This window comes from Astatotilapia calliptera, chromosome 3, assembly GCF_964374335.1.
Source record: "Astatotilapia calliptera chromosome 3, fAstCal68.1, whole genome shotgun sequence".
Taxonomy (NCBI): domain Eukaryota; kingdom Metazoa; phylum Chordata; class Actinopteri; order Cichliformes; family Cichlidae; genus Astatotilapia; species Astatotilapia calliptera.
In genome coordinates this window covers 54,403,764-54,428,998 of record NC_137424.1, presented here as the reverse complement: position 1 = coordinate 54,428,998, position 25,235 = coordinate 54,403,764, and the positions used below count along the sequence as shown (strand labels likewise).

At 39.2% G+C, this 25,235-nt stretch overlaps 1 protein-coding gene across 4 annotated transcripts in view; it reads right to left on the bottom strand.

The window, feature by feature from the left end:
* The window catches only part of LOC113019244 (uncharacterized), a 38,179-nt gene extending 19,056 nt beyond the window's left edge, over positions 1 to 19,123 (bottom strand). For all 4 annotated transcript variants that reach the window (XM_026162807.2, XM_080292307.1, XM_080292310.1 and 1 more), the window contains exons 1-7: positions 19,027 to 19,123; positions 5,499 to 7,407; positions 2,346 to 2,407; positions 1,597 to 1,860; positions 1,289 to 1,476; positions 797 to 996; positions 419 to 553 (exon numbers count right to left, since the gene is read on the bottom strand). In XM_026162807.2, coding sequence (XP_026018592.2) covers positions 419 to 553; positions 797 to 996; positions 1,289 to 1,476; positions 1,597 to 1,860; positions 2,346 to 2,407; positions 5,499 to 7,016 — 2,367 coding nt within the window. In that variant the 5' untranslated portion in view covers positions 7,017 to 7,407; positions 19,027 to 19,123. The remainder of the gene's footprint in view (positions 1 to 418; positions 554 to 796; positions 997 to 1,288; positions 1,477 to 1,596; positions 1,861 to 2,345; positions 2,408 to 5,498; positions 7,408 to 19,026) is intronic.
* Between the last annotated feature and the right edge of the window lie 6,112 nt (positions 19,124 to 25,235).

Below are 25,235 nucleotides of genomic sequence, written 5' to 3'. Positions count from 1 at the left end.
TTTGACACATTCTGAAACAGATTCAACAACTTCAAGATGGCTCTTAAATTCTGATTGGGATTTATACATGCAAGTCATTAACCAGCTTCATTAAGAATACTGACTGCTCAGCACGACACTCTAGACCAAACAGCAGTTCCTTGTTAATGACGTCAGTGCAAAGATGTTTAGGATAAAGATTTTATGCCAAGTAGCAAAACAAAAGCAAAGTAGAAGGGCACTCCATCATCTCCAATATCAGTATAAAAGCAAATTTATCATTTAGTGGGTTTCTTCCTCTTTCCATGCTCCGCCACTTCCCACGTAATTAAACTTTGATACCTATCACATACTTTGTTATTGCTAATGTGGAAAGATGAAATGGTACACTTTTACAGCAAAAAGACATACACACTCTTTTTACTCTAACTGTGCATACCTGCAGTTTGGCCCTCAACAATAGAACTGACTTGGTTTTTCCAAAAAAACCCACAGCAGCAACCACATCATTGTATGAAATTGAATCATAAACCCCTTCCAGCCTCACCATGGTTGGAGGTAAAGGTTTATCACACTATGAAAACAAAACAAAACAGAAAAAAGACAAAGTTACACCAAATATAGATGTGATCATGACAGGATGAATCCAGCTGTTTTTTAAATATATTATTTGTTGTAGATGAACACATCGGTGTCCAGCCTTTACAAAATCAGCAGCAACTCCTGACACATTGTTACTGATCAAGGCATTGAGCAGTGACTCACATAAACAAAATTACCATATGTTAACTGCCTGTAACCAAACAAACACACCAACCTTAGGTTTTGCAGAGAAAATTGCCCATCTCTTCTGGAAGATAGGTTTAGCTTCGGGGGTCTTGGAAGTCAATTCCCTTCTTGCTGGACGGCAGGATGACAATGAAGGGGCAGCAGTTGATAATGGCTCATCCAGTAAGACAGGAGCCAAATTTTTCACCACCATCTCCAAGTCAGGCTGTTCGGGCAAAGACTGAACATCTGCAGGGACAACGATGGCAGAAAAAACAGCCTTTCACTGTACACTACCAATATGATTAAATACAGAGCTACAAAATCACTTTATTGAAAACAACACAAGTTATTTATTGTTATTAAGTCAATTTTAAAGAAAACACAAAAAAAAAATATCTGGTTGAGGCTGGTTTCCTCTATCTTTTACAGTATAAACTAGTAATATATTTGTGTTTAGCAAGTGTAAATTAACCACAGAATAACCAACTTGTGCACTTGGTTAACTTATAAAATACAAAATGTTTGCAATTTATCAGACCTGGAGTGTCCTGTAGCTTCATTGTACTTTTCAATTTCTTTGGTTGAGGGGATGACCTCTCCATTGATGGCTGTCTTTTAAGGCCTCTGCTAAGTTTCTCATCTCTTCTTCTCGGGTCAGACCATTGCTCATGGCTCCTCAGGTCTGACTGATGACGGTAGGAGTTGGGGTTTTTATAACGTGGTGAGCTGGAAGGACAAATCAAATTCAAAATTTCTAAAAATGACAAAACGGCTGAAAGCGATATTAGCAATATTTCTGACATGTAAAAATGCTGATATTAATGTTTGTCTCCAACTAGTGAGTACCTGTGAGTATGTCTGGAGCTGTGTGGGGATCGTGATCCACTCTTGATTTTCTCTCTTCTACCCTCAGAGCTGTGGTGGTGTTTGTGAGGGCTACGTGAATGAGAAGAATAGCTACTAGGGCTAGCCCTTCTTCCATTTGAGCCATGCCTTTGGCGTGGGCTGTGTGAGCGAGAGCGAGAACTCTCATGTCTGGTTTTCTGATGACAATGCTGGGAAGTTTCAGCAGATGTGGAGGGCATGGGATTGTTTTCTGTGCCTACATCACTAAAGGATATTAATAAAGAAATGAACGGGTAAACAAATAAAAAGGAAATGCTGCAAAGCTTCTGTGATTGGTTTTTGCCTGATGACAAATATTGTTACCTTGACAATGGTACAACACTACCATCCCACTCTGGGTACCAGTGGGATGAAAATAAAATTTAGAAAAGCTATTTCAAACAGCAACGATTAAAAACCAAAAGCAACTACAGGAGGTATCCTAAAGAATGGTTTCTGAAAGAACTGATTAACCCTTAAAGATTATCAACAATGTTTTTGGGTGGCTCATATTCTGTCAAATAAACTGCTTTAGAGGACCTAAGGTATGGAACATATAGCACACCCTAGAAGTAGTAAAATAAAATTACATCAGGAGGTTTCTGTCGAGTCTACCCCACAAGGTCTGGAAAAACTGTGATTCTCACTAATCAATCAAAAAAAAGGACAAAGATCTTTGAAATTTGTAGTTAAAAGGAAGACAGACTGACTGTATCTGGAGGAGTTTGCAGTTTTCAGTATGAATGCTGGTATTCTGGTGTAAGATCCAATCCTAAGACACAGAAAACAAGAAGAAATGTAGTGTTATCAGTTTTAATGCCGCCAGCCTTCAGTTCAGTTACCATCTTAAAACACAAATAAACACAACTGTGGCCTCAAGTCCCTTACGGCTCAGTCATACTAAAATGCAGTAGTAAAAATAGCAGGGGAGAAAAAAACCCCCACTGCTGGCCATCCAGTGATTGCACCGATTTTAATTTTGTTTTTTTGGTCCAAGTAGTTGGTTTCCCCCATAGGTTGAGTGTGCAATATCCTAAACCTCTGTGTGGCCATCTTTAGTCACAATGTAATTACACAGGTTGCCCAATGGAAGGTAACCAGTTTACAAACAACTACAGTCTATTATGGATTGACTGACCCATGATCACAAATTGCCTGTGACTCATTTCTTTGCAATAAGGTTGGGAAACTGTTCTAGTTATAGTCCTACATAAAAGCTGTTGCCTATATGACTTGGAGTTAGGGCTGGGCTATATCACACTGTTCACGGTAATACCGGTGTAATGTTGGGCAACGATAAGAAGATGAAATATCGCGATAGAAAAGGGGTGTCAAACTCAAATACAGTGTGGGCCAAAATTCAACACTGGAACAAAGTCGCGGGCTAACGTTAATATTTATTGAAATATATTTATTCCTCTAGATATAAGAATGAATCTTTTCTTATGGACTCAAACACGTTTTGCTGAAAAACTGAATATGGAACAAGCAAAGCTTAATACTAAACAATATATATATTAGCTGTATAATACCAGTAGGCCAGCTCTAATAGTAATTTGGTATGGCTTCGTGGGCCAAATGTAATTAGGCTGCGGGCCAGAGTTTGACACCTATGCGATAGAATATGGGTAAAACGCGCATGTGCAATGCCTTTGTTTACATACGCACATGGCGGCGATGCAGAATGAAAAGAGCGAAAGCGTGCCGGCGACGGAGAATGAGGGCGAAAGCGGATCGTTGAATGAAACAGATGAACCAGAATAGGTTTGTAAAAATGATGCAACTTCAGTGGTGTGGAACTGGTTTGGCTTTCAACCATTAGATACACAACAAAGCACTATTTTTGGTAGAGCATGCTAGCGGGCCGTCGTTATTACCGTGTTTATTGGGAAATACAGCACACTTAAAATCAATCCTTTGATTTTTCTGAAAATCGACAGTGCCCCTTATAATCCCGTGTGCCTTATGTATGAATTCTGGTTGTGTTTACTGACCTCGAAACAATTTTATGTACACTGTGCTCGAAAATCTGTCAGATGTTTCAGTATGACTTTGCTAAGCTACGAAGCCGCACCGCTTGATGGATTGTCGGAGCATTACGGCTATCGTAGGCAGGAGCCTCGCGGAGTGATACGTACTGTGCTTCAACATAATATTACAGTATTGTGTGTGTATAACTTTTTAAGTTTTGTGGATATTATACATGGTTATGCTGAGGATATGTCGGCCAATTTCCACTGGAAATGCCTTTTGGTTAAACTGTCAGCAAGAATTTGCATTTGCACTGTAATTTTTTTAAATATAACTTTAATGCACTTAAAAAAGCTGCTTGTGTAAGTGAAAATACATTGATGTTTTCTCTTTTTTTTGCACTAATAAAGTTGTGGGGTTGTAAAGTATTTTGTCTAGTGTCAATTATATCGTCAGTTATATCGTTATCGCAAATTTTCAAATGTATATCGTGATAAATATTTTTGGTCATATCGCCCTGCTCTACTTTGAGTTACATTGCCACCCTGCAGCAACTAAATCTGTTTGTGGAGGAAACTTCTGTTTCAGAATTATGAGGTTCTGGCTGAACTCTTAATGTAAATTCAGGTTTATGTACATTTCAGTTTATATAGACAGCAACAGATAAGCATTTTTCTATCATTTATCTCAGTTGATTGGCATATTACTACAATGAGATGGCATATAATTGCTAATTCGACCCCATTCACACACAAACTGGTAGCAGAAAAGTTCTGTCTTATTGCCACTTTGTTATAGTATTGATACAATATGGCCCAAGTAATTTGAGTCGTACCGCAGTCTCCTAACACTGTTTTGCCTAGTGTGACTGCAGCATTAGACAGTCAAATTTTGTTCATCACTATGATGCCCTGCGACATTATGCAACACTAACTTGGACGTATATCCAGGTTGTCAAGGAAACAGCACTAAGCAATAAACCTCAAAAAGCATGTCACACATTTGTATAGACAAAGACTTCGATTACATTTTGAAAAATATGATAGATGATAATCATAGAAGTAACTACAGTTCAGTCCATAAGTTTTTGGACAACTGCTAAATTTTTGTCATTTTGCCTCAGTATGCCACTAGATTTGATGTGGCTGAATTCCAATTCATTTTCAGACTTAATTAATTTATCTCAAACTTTTTCAGAAGCTCAAAAGTAACTTTACAAATGCACATAGTCTTAAAAGATAATGACTTCCTAAAGTTCTGAACCCATACGAACTCCCAAATACTGTTTCCTTCTTTGAGATGCTCTGCCTTTACTGCAGGCACCTTCAATGGCTAATTGTTTGTGTGTCTCTCTCTTTTTTCAATACCTATTTTCTTTGCCTTGAGAAATTCTTGAGTTATTTCATTATCCATTTGCACTGTGAAAACACTATCTTTGCAGTTCTGCATCATTTGGCTAAAAATTGAGCGGGGAGTACAGCACTGTACAATTAATTCATCTGCTACCTCAATCAGCAGTCACTGAGACTATTCTCCTCATTCTACCAGTAGCCACACAATTCCTCTACAATGTTTGTCAAATGTGACACTTTGGATCATGAACTGTTCCTTTCCTTATATTGTTACAAAATTTCATATTGTTTTTGTTAATGGGTACACAGCTTACAGCTTGTGGTGCACACCTTACTGGAATACTTTTGTCAATATTACTGATTCAGTGAAACAATGTTTAAAATCAACTGAAAGTACCATTTATAGATTTTTTTTTCAACAAACAGCCATCAGTTCTTCCAAATGAAAAGAAAATGAAATTGAAACTCAATCAAAATAACGTAATCTTAAAAAACTTGTCCTCCTAAACAAGGGCAAACAGAGTATACTCTTCCACCCACCTTCATATGAGCACATTGTTGTAAACACAGAGAACAGGTATGTGGAAAGATTTTTGGTGTAGCTGCAGCATAGTCTTGCTTCATGGCCCTTGTTGGGAGAGACTTTGAAAGCTCCCTGTTTGCCAAGCACTGCTTATTGGAAGATGGAATAGTTATGGTACTTCGGAGGGAAGAAAGTAGAGAAACTGGTTTTGCAGCAGCATTCATGATCTGTTTACTCTGCTTTCTTAGCTGTTGTTGTGTCCACTTATGCTGCTTCTTGTTCATCGGTTCAGCAACCTTAGAGTCTTGTTCTTGAGTTGTACTCTCTTCCTTGGTGTGAATGTAATCATTATCGGGATGCACAACACAGACCACACTGAGAGGTGGCTGAGTTTTTAAGGCTGACTGCTGATAAGTCTCTGGTTCTTTAAAGAGAACTAGCCTGGAGACCTCAGACATCTTAGGAAATCTTGAGTCTGTGTCCTTCTTCGGTGGAGAAAAAGAGCTGATGATTTCTTGAGAAGACCGGCTTGGTTGGATCTGTTGAGCTGCATTACTGCCTTGAGAAGTCACACAGACTTGGACTGAGCTCAGACTGGAAACAGTATCCTGCAGGTCAAATGGTGAAACCATCGTACTGGTTTTCCCTTCTATCATACTTTTTTGGAGTGGTTCTCTATTGTGGCTGCTACTCTCATAACAGTCCATCAACAACATACTTCTACTCCCACCATTGCTAGCTCTCTTGTCACTGCTCTTCCCAATCTCATCTACAGTATATTTGGCAGTGTGTCCAGAGTCAATCACTTTACTTGGTTGAACAGTAGGTGACATTTCATCCTGCCACATCTCTTCTCCTCTTTTTGTATTTAACCTGTCCCTTCTACTCATACTGGTGGTTGGCTGAAGATCTGGATTTGGTTCTGATTGAACTGCATTTGTACCCCTTTGATTGCGTATTTGTTGTAAGATAAAAGGCAGGTTACTAGGGGTGATCTGGTCTTCGGGGTAAGAAATCAGATATTCCAAGTCTTCTTTTTCAAGTCCAAACTGCAAAAGGATGTTAGCAGCTTCTTCTGATGTGTACTGAGGGTACCTGGACTCTGCCACAGCCACAGGTTTGTCAGGCAGTTGAGAGTCATAATCACCTAAACCTGGAATGGATTGGATATGACATTCTCCTTCACTCAGAGCAGCAAATCTACTGTCATGACTGCTTTTATTGCTATAAGAAGCCGGTGATGCATGGAATTTAGAAGAAGAATCCTCAATTTCACTTTTGTAGTTTGGCAACCAGTCCATGCCGCTATCAACATCAGAGAGTCTTTGAGAGAGCGAAGACATCGGATTGCTTGTTTCAGTGATTGATGAATGAAACTCATCTCTAGGCGTGCTAGTAAAATGACTGTCCTGAGAGTCAGCCAGAGTCATAGACCTGTTAGGGTCCCCACTTGCATGTACATCCGATAGTCCATACTGCCCCTGGTTGGAACTTTGGTTCCCAGAGGCATGGGTGTTATCCATGGGATGGGACATGATCTTATCACCCTCCAGAAGGTTATGTAGGGCTGGGGTAGTCAGGAAGGAGGATGCTGCAGTTAGACATGGAGATGGCGTGCTGAATATTGTTGGTAAGGTGGTAGGTCAACAGGCAACTACAAGAGTGCCATTTATCTATATCAGTGCAAGGTGGACGTTCAAAAGAGTCAACTCCAAGGTAACTTCTCCTCAATCACTAGTGAGATCCCTGGAAGCTCTCAATGTTGTGGCCTTTGTAGAGGCCCTGGAGCAGAAGAAGAGATACTATCCCTCAAAAATAACAAAAAGTTGAAAAATTAAAAATGGAGTTATTGAACTGGTGTGGGCATCAATTTCTTGGATCGATGGAATTCATCATCTGCATGGTCTTGTCCTGATTTGCTCAGTCCTGCAAGATAGAAATGATGTCACTGATATCATGTCAAGGTCTTTTCTGGGGAAAAAAAAAAAAGAAAGACAGACAAAAAGCAAAGCAGGCAAAAGCATAAAATGATAGGTGAAGAGAAGAAAGAAGATCATGACATAGAGAATAGGGCTGCTCGATTATGGCAAAAATGATAATCACGATTATTTTCACTGAAATTGAGATTGCGATTATTTGACGATATTTATTTAACCCTTTAAGACCTACTATAGAACCAAGTCCGCCAGAGCTTATATTATTTTTTTACATGTTGTAGTGCCATTTGTGGGAGCATTTCAAGTTGCTATACAACTGTTATAGCCCATATTTTAATAATATGTATGCATTAAGTCCATAGTAACTACATTAATTGCAAAAAAGTGCAATAAACTACAAAAAAATTGAAAATCGTTTTTGTTTTGTTACATATATTTCTACTCGGAGAAATTTAAGAGGTTTATCCCTCAAAACTTTAAATACAAAAAAGTTGCAAAAAATAGTTTCCCACCACAGGAAATTTATTTTGAGTGTCTTCATAGTTTTATTTTGGAGATACACCAATTTTTATATACACTGCAGGAAAAACGAAAAAAAAAAAAACAATCCTATGATGCAAATTTGCAAAGAAAACAGCAGGTGCATCAAAATAAACTATTTCCAGCAGTGCAATTCGAGTTCTAAGCATCCCAGAAACTATTCAGAAAAGTCAAACATGACCAGTATAGGTTTTTAAGGCCTACAAGTAAAAAAACTACATTTCTGCGAAAATGACGTCACTTCCGGTTTCGAGCAGGAAATGGCGGACATGCGACAGTTCGCGCTGACGTCTGTTTCACTGTGGGAAGTGTTACGAACAGCTGATCGGATCGGCAAAGCGTGTTTCTGGAATATTATGTTTTTGTTCCTGCAAGAGCTTTTTATGCAATTTTTGCAAAGCTATATGTGGAAGGAAACCGTGACCGAGGACAAGCTGATGGCATAAGATGTAAGTACAACTCCTCCGGTTTCATATGCAAAACAAATTATTGCGCTAGCTTAGGCGGTTCTGGTTCTACAGGGATTTAAAAATAGTTACACAACACGGAGCGTGCTGCTCTGACCGGCTTTAAAGGGTTAACAATGACTTTAAAAAATAATATAAAATAGTGTGCAACACCACTGAAGTTTTTTTTTTAACCTCCCTTTTCAACCAACGGCAGTCACTCTCCTCTCCAAATAACTTCTGCTTAGCTTTCCGAGCTTCCCTCGGGTGCTCTTAATCAGCGGTCTCCAACCTTTTTTGTGCCATGGACGGTTTATGCCCGACAATATTTTCACGGACTGGCCTTTAAGGTGTCGCGGATAAATGAGGGAGGGGCTAATAATCGGCTCAGTCATTTTTAATGATCGTTGAAAGCCCAGATCGTAATCGTGATTAAAATTCGATTAATTGAGCAGCCCTAATAGAGAATACATTTATTTAGTCTTTCTTTCAATGAGACCCACCTAAGTATGTCTGACAAAGTATTTCAATTTCTATCTGTAAGAAAGAACAATGCCAATTATGATCAATTTACTAGTGGACAAACCCCTCTCTTATTCTAAAAGCTTCAACCAGCTAGCCTTGGCCTCTACCATCTCATGCTTCTCTGGCAGCTGGTTGTGGAAATCCTCAATATTGTGCAGTTGCTTTCACAGGGAAGATCTCATCTTACGACTAGACAGACTCCAACTTGACCTTTTGGACTGCAGCTAAAGAGGTATTCCCTTTCTGGGGAGATCTTGTGTTAAGTTTGAATTGCACTCAAATCAGCAGATGCAAGACCGGTTTACTTTTCTGAAGCAGAACAAGGATCAGCTGTGATCCAAAACCAAGCAGCTAATTTTACTGTTCTATTCTCAATTTGTCACAAGAAAAATTGGAAATTGCATACAGATATTTATTGAATAAAATATAAACATACATGAAAATACAGAATAAGGCAAACACAGGGTTTATTTAATTGACAATATTGAGTATGACCACAGGCTGAAATGGAGTCGCAAACCACGAGAGAACCTCCGCTGTGTTTTACAGATAGCTGTAAATGACGACTGTTATACCTCTCTCCTGATCTCCTGTGGATACATTGATGACGGGCTGAACAAAAAAAATTTCAAGTTTGGATTCACCACTCCATAAGACTCACTGCAACTGACTTCCAGTCCAGTTCTTGTGTAATCTGGCATACCTCAGCCTTTCCTCCGCATTTCCCTTTCTTAAGAATGGAATCCTGACAGTCACCCTTCCCCTGAGACCATTTCTGATGAGGCTTTAGTAAGCAGTAGATAGATCAGCTGAAGTTCCAGATGTATCTCTTAGGTCCTGTGTCAGATGTGTTTTCCTAGTTTTTAGTTTGTAGGTTTCCTACTTTCCTAAATTTTTAAGGACACACTGTATGTATAAGTGTTCAGCTAAAAGCTCTTTGGGAATTACCTTATTGGTGCAAAAACACAGTTTTATATGTGGAAACAGTTTTATCTTTAGCTTTGTTAGTTTTTTCCAGATTGTAAAGAAATTATATAAGAAAATATATTTTTGTGAAAAAGTTCCTATTTTAAAATGGGTCTTTTAACCTGTCTGTTATGAGTGAATTTTTTTCATGCGTGAATAATTCATAGATCAGTCTTAAGCAGTGTTGGTCAAGTTAATTGAAAAAAGTAATCAGTAACTAATTACTGATTACTTCCCCCAAAGAGTAATCCCGTTACTTTACTGATTACTTATTAGTAATTAGTTACTTAGTTACTTTGTAAAAAACACGATTTACAACCTGAATAGGTGATAAAGCGATACATAATCCATCATACAAAATGTAATCAAATGGAAACGTCTGTTTTTAAAACTTGTTTTATTAGTTTTAGTCTTTTAACTTTATGCATCAAGCAAAAAATTTAATTATATGCAACATTCTCTGACTGGAAGAAATTAGTTTAACATTTAAACCTATTTTCTACACATTCCAGCACATAAAATAAAATAGTTTTTGTGTTTACACTCACTCTTTCAAATAGATGCAAGTAAAACACAGCAGAAAATAAATAAAATCAAAGACTAGCTGTCCTGTTGCTCTATTTTCACCTGTAAAGCAGGAGTGGGGTAGGCGGAGGTTTACCCTGGTGCAGGTGTGCCGCGGTCAGTTGAAGAATCCGCAGGTTTCTCTGTGAATTTCCCATTACGTCATTGCGCACTCGGTGCTTGCTCGGAAGTTCAGGGTTTTTTTTCGCTGTAAAAAGATTTTTTCTCCCACACACACCAGACACTAATGTTTTTGTCACTTTTTATGGAATCAAACTCAAAGTAAGGTCAGTACTTCCACGCTTTAAACGCTGCACGCTCATACTCTCTCCCGCACTCGATATATTATCCATTGTTGATCTGCACACAGCTGTTGTCACGAACGTCGCACTCGCTTACGTCACTGTCATGACACATTCTCGCAAAAAAAAATCACGGTTAATAATCCCTTACTTTACTCGTTACTTGAAAAAAGTAATCAGATTACAGTAACGCGTTACAGTAATGCCTTACTGCCCATCTCTGGTCTTAAGTGACTTAGCAAATGTTTAAAACACCTCTGAAAATGGTCAGGTACAAAGACTGGACTGAAAATGAGTGTGAAAGAAGCCAATGTCCAAAGCAGAACTTTGAAAGACCTTCAGAAAGTGTGGAAAACTATTGCTTAAGAGCACTTAAAAATGTTAATACAGTCTGGCTCCTTGGAAGCAAAACATAATGAAATGTGGCAAGATGAATAAAAGACATCCCATTTCACATGCCAAGAAAGGAAGTTATTTAAAAAATAAATACATTTTCCACTTGCTGCTACAAGATTACCTGAACAACCGTGACATTTTTTTCTATGTTGCCTAATCAGGATTATGCAACCCTAAATATTAATTCATTTCCTACACCAAGTGCACACATCAACATTACAACCTGACTTCTGAGATATAACAGGATCATCTCCCACAACGAGACACTCTTTAATTCCTTTAGTAGTTTCATTTCATGGGAAATAAAAATGGCTGCCAAGAAAAAGGTTTTCTGAACACGCCACCTGAACAGACCAGAGGCGCTTACACTGTTGTGGAAGTTTCTATTTAATAAAGCCTGCAGACAAATGGTGAGCAGTAGCTAATATTCTTTCATCAGAAAAGAACAAAAACCCAAGCTTGGTCAGAGAAGCCAACATTGCTGGGGCAGTTGATTGGCAGAGTCTCTGCTTGAGCCCAGAATGGCCCTGAGTTTAAATACTTCCTACAGAAACAAAAGGCAGTACGCAGCTGTTTTCACACCTTTGGTCTTCACACTCCCTTGCTATCTCTTACAGTGGTTGAAGAGACAAAAGGCTCCGCTACCTTTAGAATTGTCTGCTTTTCCTCCAACTTCCTGAGATACAATCACCCGGCTTTTCAATGGCATGAATGTGTTAGACGTTGAGATCTTTGGAGAGTGTGAATAATACATACATAAAATGCGGTGGTGCATTTTCCACAGTGACAAGCCAAAATGCCTGCTGCGGAAAAGGCTTTTAGTGAAACATACCACACTGTATTTACAGTTGAATATTGGGGTGGGGGGGGTGGGGGTTGGGGTTATAATAGGGCTGGGCGATATATCAAGTTTTTAAAAAATATCGATAAATTTTTTATATGAGATATAAGGTGTGACAATATCCTTTATATCGATATAGTCTATGTTACGTTATAATTATACTTGTGGAGCCGCAAGTTTGCCTCTCTTTCGTCCACTTTTGTCTTTACGCAACGTTACTCTGCCTCGCCTCTCCTGCACTGAACACAGCTCCCCCCCCTCCCCCATCACTTCACCTGCAGGAAGCGACAAGATGGACACGGCAAATCTCCGTTAACGAGTTACTGCGCATCGCCCTGTGCGTGGGGCTGGACGCCGTCAACGTGTTAGCTAGCTAACCACGCTAACGAGCTAACCACGCTAACGCCATGCAGCCCAGAGGCGCTGCACGGCCTAAAATCCTTTCATTTTCTCAAAAGTTGACAGCGCGCCTTATGTATGAATTCTGGTTGTGCTTGATGGCTGCGAACCGATTTTATGTGGTACACAGCGCTCAGCAATCTGTCAAAAAATGTTTTAGTACGACTTTGGTAAGCTACGGTGCTGCACCGCTGATGGATTGTCAGAGCATTACGGCTACCGAGGAGCCTTCGTGGAGTGATACGTACTGTGCTTCAACGTAATATTACCCTACTGTGTATAAGGACTATAAATGGCACCTGTTAAGAGACGTGGTTACGAAGAGGATTTCAAACTCAATGCTGTCAGTCACACAGTAGAAGTTGGGAACAGAGCAGCTGTGAAATCTGTCTCTTTGTTATTATGCTCAGCATCTGTTAGTTTACATTTTGACTGCACAATTGTGAGCTTTTTGTTATGCACAAAAAACACATTGTTTTCTTTTATTTATGGAGCATTATTATTTAATAAATGCTCATAATTTATTTTTGAGTAAATCTTATGTACATCTATGCTCTATGTTAATAAAAGTGCCTGTGTGACATCTGGGACACAGCTTTGACTAAGAACTCTCTTTTTGTTCTTACTTTATGGCTTAAAAAAAATAAATATCGAGATATATATCTTATATCACCGTCCAGGTAAAAAATATCGAGATATGAATTTTGGGTCATATCGCCCAGCCCTAGTTTATAATATGGCGGTTAATGGGGGTAAGAATACAAAATAGAAAACAGGCCTGGAATGGGAAAAAAGAATTGGGGTGCAAGGCAGGAGGGCAATCAACCCCTACCCCAAGGGCAGGGCAGGACAACACTTACTGAGGGTGAGGGGCAGACAAAGGGCAAACGCACACTATCTTAAAAGGAGATGGGGGACAGGGTGTCAGCACCCCTGGCCACTGTACCAGTGTTTTTCCTATGTGTGTTTTACTGTAGGGGGAGGAGATCAGAGGTTATGACTTGTGTGGAATTCTTTAGATCAGCCTTTAGAATAGGACTGCAGTGTGCTGATCTCCAGATGCATCTATAAGAGTAATGGGAAATAAAAGTATTGTGTGAAACTTGGAAACATCTCTGCGTGATCTGTGATTGTCCTGCTAAACCTCAGTGCTGCGTTCGATACTGTCGACCATAATATTCTATTAGAGCGATTAGAACGTGCTGCAGGTATTACAGATTCTATTTCTCTCTCAATATCAGACTTGATTTAAACTTTGCTGATCAACTGGGCGTTTATAAAATATGCTGTGGCAAATAAATTAGCAGAAAAATAAATGGCCGAAGCCCCAAGATTATCTTAAAAACACTATTACTTAAAAACAAAGTATTGATGTTATTCCTAATTTATTTTCAACTCTTCTCATTTGAGCTCAGAGTGCATTAAGCTTTGACTGGTGAATTGAAATGATGTTAGCAAAACCTTATCTTTCTGTCTGTGTAATAGAGCAAATAGAGGCTAGAAGGGTTTTGCTTTGGTTCTATCTTACATAATGTCTCTCAGACAAAACATAATGAGTGAGCAAGAAAGAACCCAAAGCATTGTTACCTGAGCTTTTCAGTCACTCCACCAGATTTAAGAAAAAGATATAACTCACAAACATACAAAGACAGAAGTGTTAGTCTGTCAGGTGTGAAACACCTTCAAACTGCTGCTGCTTTGCTGTTGGCTTCCCCCATGTAATAGAAATTTGTTGTTCTGACGTGCCCTGATATCCTGCACTGTATGCTGAAAGCAGGGAGTGCATCAGATTCCTCTTTCAGTTTTGTTTCACGGTCAGTACACACCGTGCAGCTGCACCTAGTTCTAAAACAGCTGGGCGAAGACAGCACAGTGAGAAGTTAACAGTCTGCTACATCCTTTGCATCCCTTTAAAAGAGGTTTTCTTTGCCTGATCTGACCCCTTAAGTCAGATTGCAACCACACTCTCCTGCTACCTGCTGCTATCACACATGTAAACATGCAACCAAAGCAAACAAAACAACTCATACATTAATAGGCTGGTTCTCAGGAGGATATGTGGGGCAAACCATTAATATTTGTACATTTACAGTCAGATGACATACCAACACAGTGTTGCTCCATCACACTCACAGAGAAAAACAGGAGGGAAGATTAGGAAGAGAGACTAGTGACATAACAGAAATACAGCTTTCTTTAATTTTTTTTATTTTATTTTGAAAAACAACATGTTTTGCTGTCATTTCTGCTCAATGGGATTAAACTGATGCAGTTCCAATAAACTGAGTTTCAGATCCCACTGATTCTTCTGAGACAGTATGTTGAGCTTAATCAAACAGAGCCTGAATCTATTTATTCTATTTATTGTTTTTTGGTAGAGTGGTTTTATTCTGGCCTTGCAAGAGAGTGGCAAATTGTCGAGGGTGAACGCTACCACTCGCCCTATGGTAGCTCTGACACTGATACTAATTTTGATGTTTACCACTGTGAGAATCCCCTCTTTTTTAACATGTTTCTCCAAAACCTGTATATGCCTTTAATGACAATGGTGCCTTTCCAGATGTGCAAGCTGCCAATTCCATGGGCACTAATGCACCTCCATACTGTCAGGCTTTTGAACTGAGTGCTGATAACAAGGCAGATGGTCCTTGTCTTCTTTATTCAGAAGGACAAATTATCTATTTCAGATTTGACTCATCTGACAGCAGAACATTTTTTCCACTTTGCCTCACAGCCCATTACAAGTGGGATGACATGTTTACACATGGCTCCTTCTTTTAATGAGCATGCTTTAACCTGCATTTGAGGACTGTATGCTGTGAAGCACATATGTGTTAATGAGATTTGAAAACCATTGTATGTGTTGTTTTTAAACATTTTGTTGTTTAAATTTTTGCAGAAATCAAGGTTGTGAAAGACAGTGATAAACTGTGAAACAGCAGAAACCTTATCAGGCATTCTGGGAAAATGCCTATGAACCTAATGACAATATGTGACAGAAATGCTTACTGATTATCAATGATGCACTTACTCAAGGCCAAATTTGCCCAAAAGTTTGAACTGCCAGGAAACTCAATAGTAGACAAACCAAGCAAAAACACCCAGGCAGAAAATGACGACTGCAAAAGAAGTCCCTAACTCATGTGTCCCCTCCCAGGCCAAATTATAGAAAGACAAATCCTTTGAAAAATTGCAAGACATAAAAAGTGGGTAAAAGTCACAGTGAAAAGTGCAATGCTCGACTCTTTTCCATTGCACATCTGGATAATCCTATCGAGCAGTAAATGTAAAATATTAGGTTATTTCTGAATTATAGATTGAGGTCAATACAGCCTGTTGTCAGATGATCATAGTGTAAATCCAGCTTCCTGCTTGCTTAAAGACAGCACTTACTAAAGGCAGGGTGCCATCGTTTTTTAAAATCAGTTACATACTTAGATGTGCTCATAGATGTTTAGTGTGCTCAATATGCAAGATTTTGAATTACAACATATTCTAGCAGTCTTTACATAGCCCATCATCAGTCATCAGCTACAGACTACAAACTAACTAATTTTGTTAGTGTTCAACGTAAACATCCAAGGTAGGAGGTAATGGTTAGCAATGTTTTATAATTAGCAGTAATTAATATTGATGAAATGTTTTTTATTTGAATTTAGAAGCAGAACATTGGAGGTTATCCAAGTCTTTAAGACTTCCCTGCAGTTTAACTAATTACTGTGTGTCATCTAACTCTATGGATGGCAAAAGCTTGGAATCATCTACATGGAAATGAAAAAGTATAATATGCTGTAGAATGATATAGTTTCCTGGGGCAGGATTGTATGTTAAACAGCTAAAATAAACCATTAACGTTATAAGTTGAGAGGTTAAAACTGTCAGTCAATCACCACTACAACTGGCAAAAAAAACCTGTCCAAATAAGATCTAAAACACCAAACTCAACCATTATTACAAATTATGAGGACTTAAAACAAGAAACACTAAGTATAACATATAAATAAAGAATGATATTAAATGTACACGAGGGACAGCGTGTAAAATGTTAGCTTGAGTATACAAATCAGATGCTTAAAATGTTTATTCCAGTAGAATACTTTTGCAGCAAGACAAATCTTGCATAGACATCACACACATGGGCAGAAACGAACCATTCAGTAAAGCCCACGCTGTTTTAAAATGACTGACACAATCTCCAAAACAACCTCATATCTAACGCACTTCCAGTATTGGAGACTCCACTCATAAGACAATGCAAATGCTCATAAATAGTAAATACTGGGCTAAGATTTTCTTCATGTAGTGATGCAAGTCCTTATCCATTTTAGGGTGTGGTGGTGCTGGAGCATATTCCAGCTGGGTCAGAAGTACACCCTGTATTTGCAGCATAATGACTTGTGTTTAGGGTTGCCAACCGTCCCTTAAAATACGGAATCGTCCCGTATTTAGAAACAAAAGTACACGTCCCGTATTGAGCTAATAAGGGACGCACTTTGTCCCGTAATACAGTGAGAATCAAAAGTAGTCTATAACTTTTAATGGAATTAACGCTTTGTTTGAAAACATAATTCCCAGCCCCTCTCCTGCTTTGTGACCAATGCGCTGACAGCACACTTATGACAATTCGAGTATGACAAGTCAGATTATCGCTTATCTCATTGGTCGAGGAAAGGTCGCTTACGGAGAAAATACCGGAAGACAACAGATGACCACAACAAGAAGCATGGCCAACAGGGGAACAAACGCCGTCACTGCGGTGCAAGTCTCGGACGACAGTACACCTAAAGCTGGACAGACACTGTGCGATTTTTTCAGTCGCGTTATTCAGCTCCTGCTCAAACTGCACGATTGACTCGCAGGGATTAGAAGTTGGTAGGTCACGATGCAGGTCTCACACTATACGGCCCGATGCTCTGATGCGACCTGAGTCACACTGTGCGTCCATAAAATTAAGGTTATAACAGAAAATCTGTCGCGCTCTCTCTGTCTCTCACTCACACAGACACACCACCACCATCAACTTTGCTAAATTGCTAATGAAAAACATTGATCAGGCAGCTGTGATTGAGCAGCAATGTAAATCCAACTATTTTCACGGTTGTTGTGGTCGTGATAATTTTGTGATGCCACATCGAAAAGGCTCGGATGAGCTTTCCAAAGTTCTACAAGTTGTGCCTCCATCGCTTGTGTCCAGATCACACGCTGCACAGCCATGCTGCGCCGTCTTTTTCACGGCGTTTACGTGTTTGCGCGCGAGCAGTGTGAGCGGCTCACGAGCGATTGATGATCGGGAGCTGGTCGTGAGGTGTTAATCGCTTCTCGTTACCCCACGTATACTACACGACGCACGATGAAGGCCAAAATCGGTCCGATCACTCAAAAATCGGCTCAAAATGGGCCTAAAACCGCACAGTGTGAGCCCAGCGTTAGAGCAGCAATGTTTGTTCCCCTCAGAGAAAGGGAAGAATGGGAAAAGGAAAACACCTGGCTGGAAAAAGTTAATATGGGCATGTGCAGTGAATATCAGCGCTATGTGGCCAGAAGTGTGATAATATAATTTATTTTGTGTAATAAACAACTGCAAGGATAGATGATTACAACAAATAGATGACTAATACATAAAAGTAATACATAGATGAATAATGATGATGAGTTAAGATGCTTAATCATGGGAACAAGCGGGTTTACAAACAGGAGCAGCTGATTAGCATTAGAAAAGCTGAAATAATACCTCAGCTGAAGCCAATTGTACTAAATGCACTAAATGTGCACTGTTACAAGAATATTTTTCTTTCTATTGTTTTCTATTATTTTAAGTTAAGCAGGACAGAGTTCTTTTAAAGAAAGATTTACTTATATTCTCAAAAGTTAAGCATGACAGGCTTCTGTTTAAGAAAGAGACCTGTTTTACTGTGTTAATGTTGTCATTTTGAGCTAAAAATAAATGGCTAAATGATCATTTGTTTCACATGTGTTCATATCACAAAGAATACACATCTACTTAAATCAAATTCAAGTCAAAGGGTTAAAAAAAATAATTTCACACACACAAAAAGAGCTAGAAAATTCACCACACTGGGAAGGGTGAAGACAACTGGTTCGCCCGGCCCTGGCCACGAGGTGTCCCTTATTTATTTTTCAGGGAGTTGGCAACCCTACTTGTGTTTCATCACTGGTCTATGCAATAAGAAACTGGTACATCTGAAAACATTTTCAGTTGCTTACTGTCTGGTTGATCTGACACGTAAAGTTCAGTATTATTTAGCAACATGTTTCAGTTCACCACTAGGGTGCTCGACCCTAGTGGTGAATAGTGGCCCTCCGGAGAAGACCTAAAAACTTCTTAAAAACTCCAACAGGGGTGATACCTTATTTTTAACCTAATCATAGTTTAATATTAACGTTTCATTTGACTTTATTGATCTTTATCATGTTTAAAAAGGACCGCAAACGCCAAACTCCTGAGCCAAGTTATCAGTGGCACTGTGATAAAGTTAGCCTTACGTTTAACAACAAAACAGACGCGGAACACATTTTTCATAGTGAGTCTAAAGGCTGTAACAGACCAACAAACACCGACTGTGAGTAAAAGAATGAAACTCGGGTTGTTTATGGCATTTGTTTCCTACCTTTCGTTATGGCTTTGCTTTCCTGTTGCTTTGATGAGCGGAAACTTCCTCTGCTGTCTGTTCCGGTTTGAAAGACGAGCCTTCAAAATAAAAGCACGACCTCTGAAAGACGACGTTTCTATGACACCCCCCCCCCCCCCCCCGCCCTCCACACACACACACACACACACACACACACACCGTAGACAGTAAAGATTAAAAATAGACATCGAAGAAAAGCCGAATAAAAAAAGAATGTTGAAAAGAGAGAACTAACCAAAACAATAATATTAGCACAATATGAGCTAATGAAAGAAATGAAATAAAAAGACAGGACCAAGGTGGCTGTGCAACGGGAAATCCAAATATTTTGTTAGGAATTGTATAGTTTTTGGTGAAACCGCGTGCCTACTGATCATGTCAACGATGAACTGCGATAAACAAAGCCACCTCCTGCACCTATTACTTTTCACTTGTCCAAACCAGGGTCATGAGCGGGGACACTACGTCCATGAACCTTTTCTCTGATCGTTCTCTTTTCCTCCTGCCTGGCAGCGCCATTCTCAACATTTTCTTTTCATCATATCCACTATTTCTCCTCCGCACATGTCCAAAGCTTTGGATGCTTGACCTAAGGTATTTAAATTCACGTACAAAGCAGAAGTACCCATTTTTAATAATAATAATATCTAAAGTGATTTAATAATATGGCATAATTTATTGTTGGATTAATATTACGAAATCTGTAATAAATTATTAAAACAAATTAAAATAAATTGCATGGTAAATATACTAAATTAGAAGTAGCCAAAGCAACAATTACTTAATCATCTTGATTATCTAATGAAAACCTTTACACCAGGGGGCAGCCTTGTACCAGTGTTGAGACTTTTGCAACTGTTCTTTTAGCAAGTCTTTTTTTCCAGCCCCGCCCCAATCCTTCCTTACAGGTGCTTGTGTATTCACACTCTTTTGATGTGTCTACATGTTTTACAGTTATTTAAATCACAAATATTTAAAATAAGTACAATTTAAGTATGTGTATTATTTTTATTTGTGTAAATATTCCCTATAATATAAAATGTAGCTTGCTTGTAATTCTTGAAATTAATAGGCTCAGATAAGTATAATATGTTTGTCTGTCTGTCTGAAGGACACAGAGGGAGTTTGGTTGTGTTCCAACCTAAGCTACCATAAATGTTTTTACATACTCCCCAAAACTTTGACTAGACTAGACTAAAACTTTGTTTGATTGTGTTGCTAAAATAATTTTTTAAATAGCTCAAACAAAGAAAGTCCTTCTGTTCCCCAATGGCTACACCCTAAAAAATGCTGGGTTAAAATAACCCAATTTGTAACCCAGTGCTGGGTCAAATATGACTGAGCCAACGCTGGGTTGTTTAAACTTAACAGGGTTGGGTTATTGGTTTGACCCAGCACACTAGGTTAGGAAAACTATCCAAAAAATTGGGTTATATTGACCAGTGTTTACAGTTGAGGTTAATAAAAAATTGGATCGAAACTCAGAACCCATCTCATACTTTCTTTGTTCTATATACAGTGATTTCTAAACAGTTTGTCAAACAGAGCAACCTCACCCTCATTTCAGATAATAATTGTAACAGATGATATCAAGCATTTTAAGTAAAAATAACTTTCTTCATCACAAGATAGCTGGTGTTATCTGTCAAAAGACCTTTAATGAGTAGGTAAAGTTCTAGAATAAACAGAATAAACAAATAAATTGCACTGCAATTGCATATCAAAAATAACTCCATGATTTTCAAACTCTTAGAATTCACTTTTTACTTACCACATTTTATTTCATAGTAGTGGAGAAGTCCAGTAATGTCTGATCTTGTCACAGTCTAGTTGAAAATGGCAGTTTGTGAAGAATAATGTGGCTTCTTCTGAGGCTTATCTTCAATCCAAACAATCGGGTAAAAGTTTGACCCAATATTTGATCAAAGCTGCCCAACCTATGACCCAACTGAATTAGTCAAGCTGTGGAGTGACTTGAAGAACCTGGCACATTACCAACCCAACTTCTGAGTGATGACTTTTGAACCAATATTTGGTCACAATAACCCAACTTACAGTGGCTTGCAAAAGTATTTGGCCCCCTTGAACTTTTCCACATTTTGTCACATTACAGCCACAAACATGAATCAATTTTATTGGAATTCTACGTGAAAGACCAACACAAAGTGGTGCACACGTGAGAAGTGGAACCAAAATCATACATGATTCCAAATATCTTTTACAAATAAATAACTGAAAAGTGCGGTGTGTGTAATTATTCAGGATCCAAGAAGAAGACCATCATTTCATGTGGCTACCACTTTGGCGCCAGCTGTGGTCTCAAGGCTGGAGCCGAACAAAAACACCCTGATAACAGACTGTGCATAGACTGTTCTTCTTATCCTACTCAAGGCCACCTGGGTTGGCTGGAGGACTGTTTACTTAGCCTGGCAGGGTGAAGGACACTGTCTCAGCTGAACTCTGGACACACGCACACACTCATACCCTCTCGCTTTCCAAACGCCTTCGATGCTTGTTCCCTCCTGGTGCAGATGGTCAACTGGACCAGCGCAGACATGCTGCAGGACCCGATGCGCTGTCCACACCGGCTCTCTCTTACCCTTACCCGCCCCTGTTGCTTGTCTTGTGTTTCTATGGTGTATTGATAGTCATGTGCTTTTACGCTGGGGTGGTTTTTTTTCTGTTCTCAAACTGTTCTCCCGTTAGGAGCTCAGTCTGAGTGGAGTTTTTTTTCTCCTCCTCTCACCTCATGTTATGTATTTCGTTGTTTTTTCCTATCAGCCTACCTCTCTGACATGTCTTCCCAATGTGATGTTTGTGTAACGGTCAGAAGGTTCCTTTGTAAGTGTGCATGCGCCATTAGCGTGCTGCCTGCTGTAACCCATAATTTTCTTCGGGATTAATAAAGTATTCTCATTCTGATTCAGCAGGGACAGGGAAGCTGGTCAGAGTTGATGGGAAGATGCATGGAGCCAAGTGCAATCTGTCATGGTCCTGGGTCATTGACCCAGCGTTTTGTGTTTCATTTTGGTTTCATCATAGTGTTTGGTGTTTATTCTGAATTTGTATTAGTTCTTTGGGTTTGGTTGTCGTGTTTATTATCCCTACCTGTGTCTTCCCTCTGTGCTCCGTTCGGGTCCCTGCATTTGGTGTTGTTAAACAGTCTGTGTGTTTCCGGATTTACTTTGTAGGTCTGCTTCTTGTTATGTCCATTAGTGTCAGCTGTGTCCACCCCTGTGTGTCATCTCCTCATTACCTGATGTGTATTTATAGTGTATGTTGGCCTGTGCTCCTCGTCGTGTCGTCTGTGTTCATCCTCTATGTTTCTCAGTGAATCCTCCGTGTAACTCCGTCTTTATCTGTGTCTCTCCGCGTCTCTCTGCCCTGTCACGGTCTGGCTGGGGCAGACCGTATGAGTTGCAGAGGAGGACTCAAACGCAGACCAAAACGTAGTGTGGATAAACAAAACAAGCCGTTTATTGAGGCTAGCAATGAGGGTAAAAATAATCGGGCATCGGTGAAAACTAAACAATAACCTAAACTGGGTGAACTAATAACAAAACATGAAAAAGCTTAACCATAGTGAACTGACATGGGTACCTGGGGATGAGACATGGATGAGCAGACGACCTGACAATGGCATGCAGAAAACAAAGGGCTTAAATACATACATGAGGTGATCAGGGGAAGTGGAGACACATGGGGGAAACAGCTGACAGACATAAACCTAATGACAGGACCAGGAGAGGAAAGCTAAATACAATAAACAAAGAACACATGACATTGTCAGAATAAAACAGGAAATACTAAAACTAAAACATGACAACACAACTTAACAGACCTAATATGTGATGAATAAATACAAAACCCCAAAACATAGAAAACCCAGGAATAATAACTGCCTAAACTAAAGGCAGATAGGAAATAACACAAACTAAATCACATAACAAAATGAGACAAATACAAACATGAACTCAGAGCGCTGGGTCAGAGACCCAGCCTGTGACATGCCCAGCATTTCATCAGCTGCCATCTCTATACATCTCCCACCGTTCTTATGTTTTCAGGCTTGTTTGTTAGTTTTTCCCAGTTTAGGTTTATGTTCAGTTCTGCCCTCACCTTTGTTATTTTCACTGTAAATAAATCGCCACTCGCATCTCCACTGCCATCTGCATCTTGGATCCTCATTCACTCCACCACACGACTGCGACCCCAGCCGTGACACAATCTTGGAAGAAAACCTCTTGGAGTCTGCAAAAGACTTGAGACTGGGGCGGAGGTTCACCTTCCAGCAGGACAACAACCCTAAACATAAAGTCAGGGCAACAATTGAATGGTTTAAAACAAAACATATCCATGTGTTAGAATGACCCAGTCAAAGTCCAGATCTAAATCCAATCGAGAATCTGTGGCAAGATCTGAAAACTGCTGTTCACAAACGCTGTCCATCTAATCTGACTGAGCTGGAGCTGTTTTGCAAAGAAGAATGGGCAAGGATTTCAGTCTCTAGATGTGCAAAGCTGGTAGAGACAGACCCTAAAATGACTGGCAGCTGTAATTGCAGCAAAAGGTGGTTCTACAAAGTATTGACTCAGGGGCAATGTTCCCTCTAATTTGTCATGTGTCTGAGCGAACACACAAACTCCCTGAGCGGTCCCTTGGACCACTGTGAGCAACAGCAGACATGTACACTGTGGTCACGCCAGCATTGAATCCATCCATGTTACATGGTTTATTAAAATAATCAAATTACAGCATTTACATTTATGTTAGACTACTTTTAATTAACTGCTTTAGCCCACTTACAATGAAAATTAAAAAAAAATATTGTTCATGACCTGTGTAGTATGTTAGCTCTGTTGGAAGCAAAAATAACTTGAACTCCAATTTTGAAAACACAACTTTTTTTTTCTATAAAGCTCTGACTTGTATTATGAGTCTGTGGTCTGGGAGAGAGTCCTGTAACTCTCTGTCTGCAAAATACAGTATATAATGACCAATGTTGGGCAATTAATTATATAGTTACTTCTTCAAAAAGTAACTGAGTTATGAAAACAACAAAGTTTTTTGCAGCTGTTTACCTCAAAATGCAGCCAAGGCGTTTTTTAAATAAACATTTCAAACTATTTACAGAACAATCAGCTGTTCTGCATCACATCTGATGCCAAACAAATTATTTGTGCCACTCCAAAAAATCATTTCTGTCCACTATGAGATAAAGGAGAACAACAGCCTGATACCTGCAGGCCTGACAACAGGAGGTGTATCACTCCTGTAACACCTGTAACACTCAGCAGTCGCCTCATTGTTCTGACACACACAAAACTATTGACTACACTACACACTAACTACACAAGATTTGCGCTAAACGTTGCAAATCTCTCACATCTCAAAACACTGCCGTCACTCCTAAAACTTCCCGCTTCCTAAGCAACTCCATGTTGCCATATCATTTTTTGATTGGTTGACATGGTATATTTTTCCACCATTAGGAAAGGGTGGGGTTTTTTTGTTTTTGTTTTTGCTCACAGGCTCAGAGTGCTTTTGAGCGCTTTCCTTATAAAACGCAGTTTTTACCGTTGCGTCCCGCAGTAAACATAAACAACGATAGTATTCAGGAAGAAAACCAAACATTGCATATATATATATATATATATATATATATATATATATATATTTGATCATAACTCTTGTTTTACGTGGCATAATTACGCACACCCCACTTTTCAGTTATTTATTTGTAAAAAATGTTTGGAATCATGTATGATTTTGGTTCCACTTCTCACGTGTGCACCACTTTGTGTTGGTCTTTCACGTGGAATTCCAATAAAATTGATTCATGTTTGTGGCTGTAATGTGAAAAAATGTGGAAAAGTTCAAGGGGGTCAAATACTTTTGAAAGCCACTCGATGTAATAGAAATTTCCATACATAAAATGAACAGCGTCTTTTTTTCATGATTATAAAATAGATTTCTTGTAGCTACTTTTTCCTTGTCTTGTGTCATATCATAACTGCGTGACATGTTTATTAAATATCTTTGGGCTAAAAAACAAAAGAAAAGAAAACTAGGGCAAACAAAACAAAGAGTAGCGATGACAGATGGACTGCATGTATTGTCTAAGTTCGGTGTGTGCATGTGTGACGTCAAATGTACATATGCGGGAAGAACAAAAGGGGCTTTTGGTT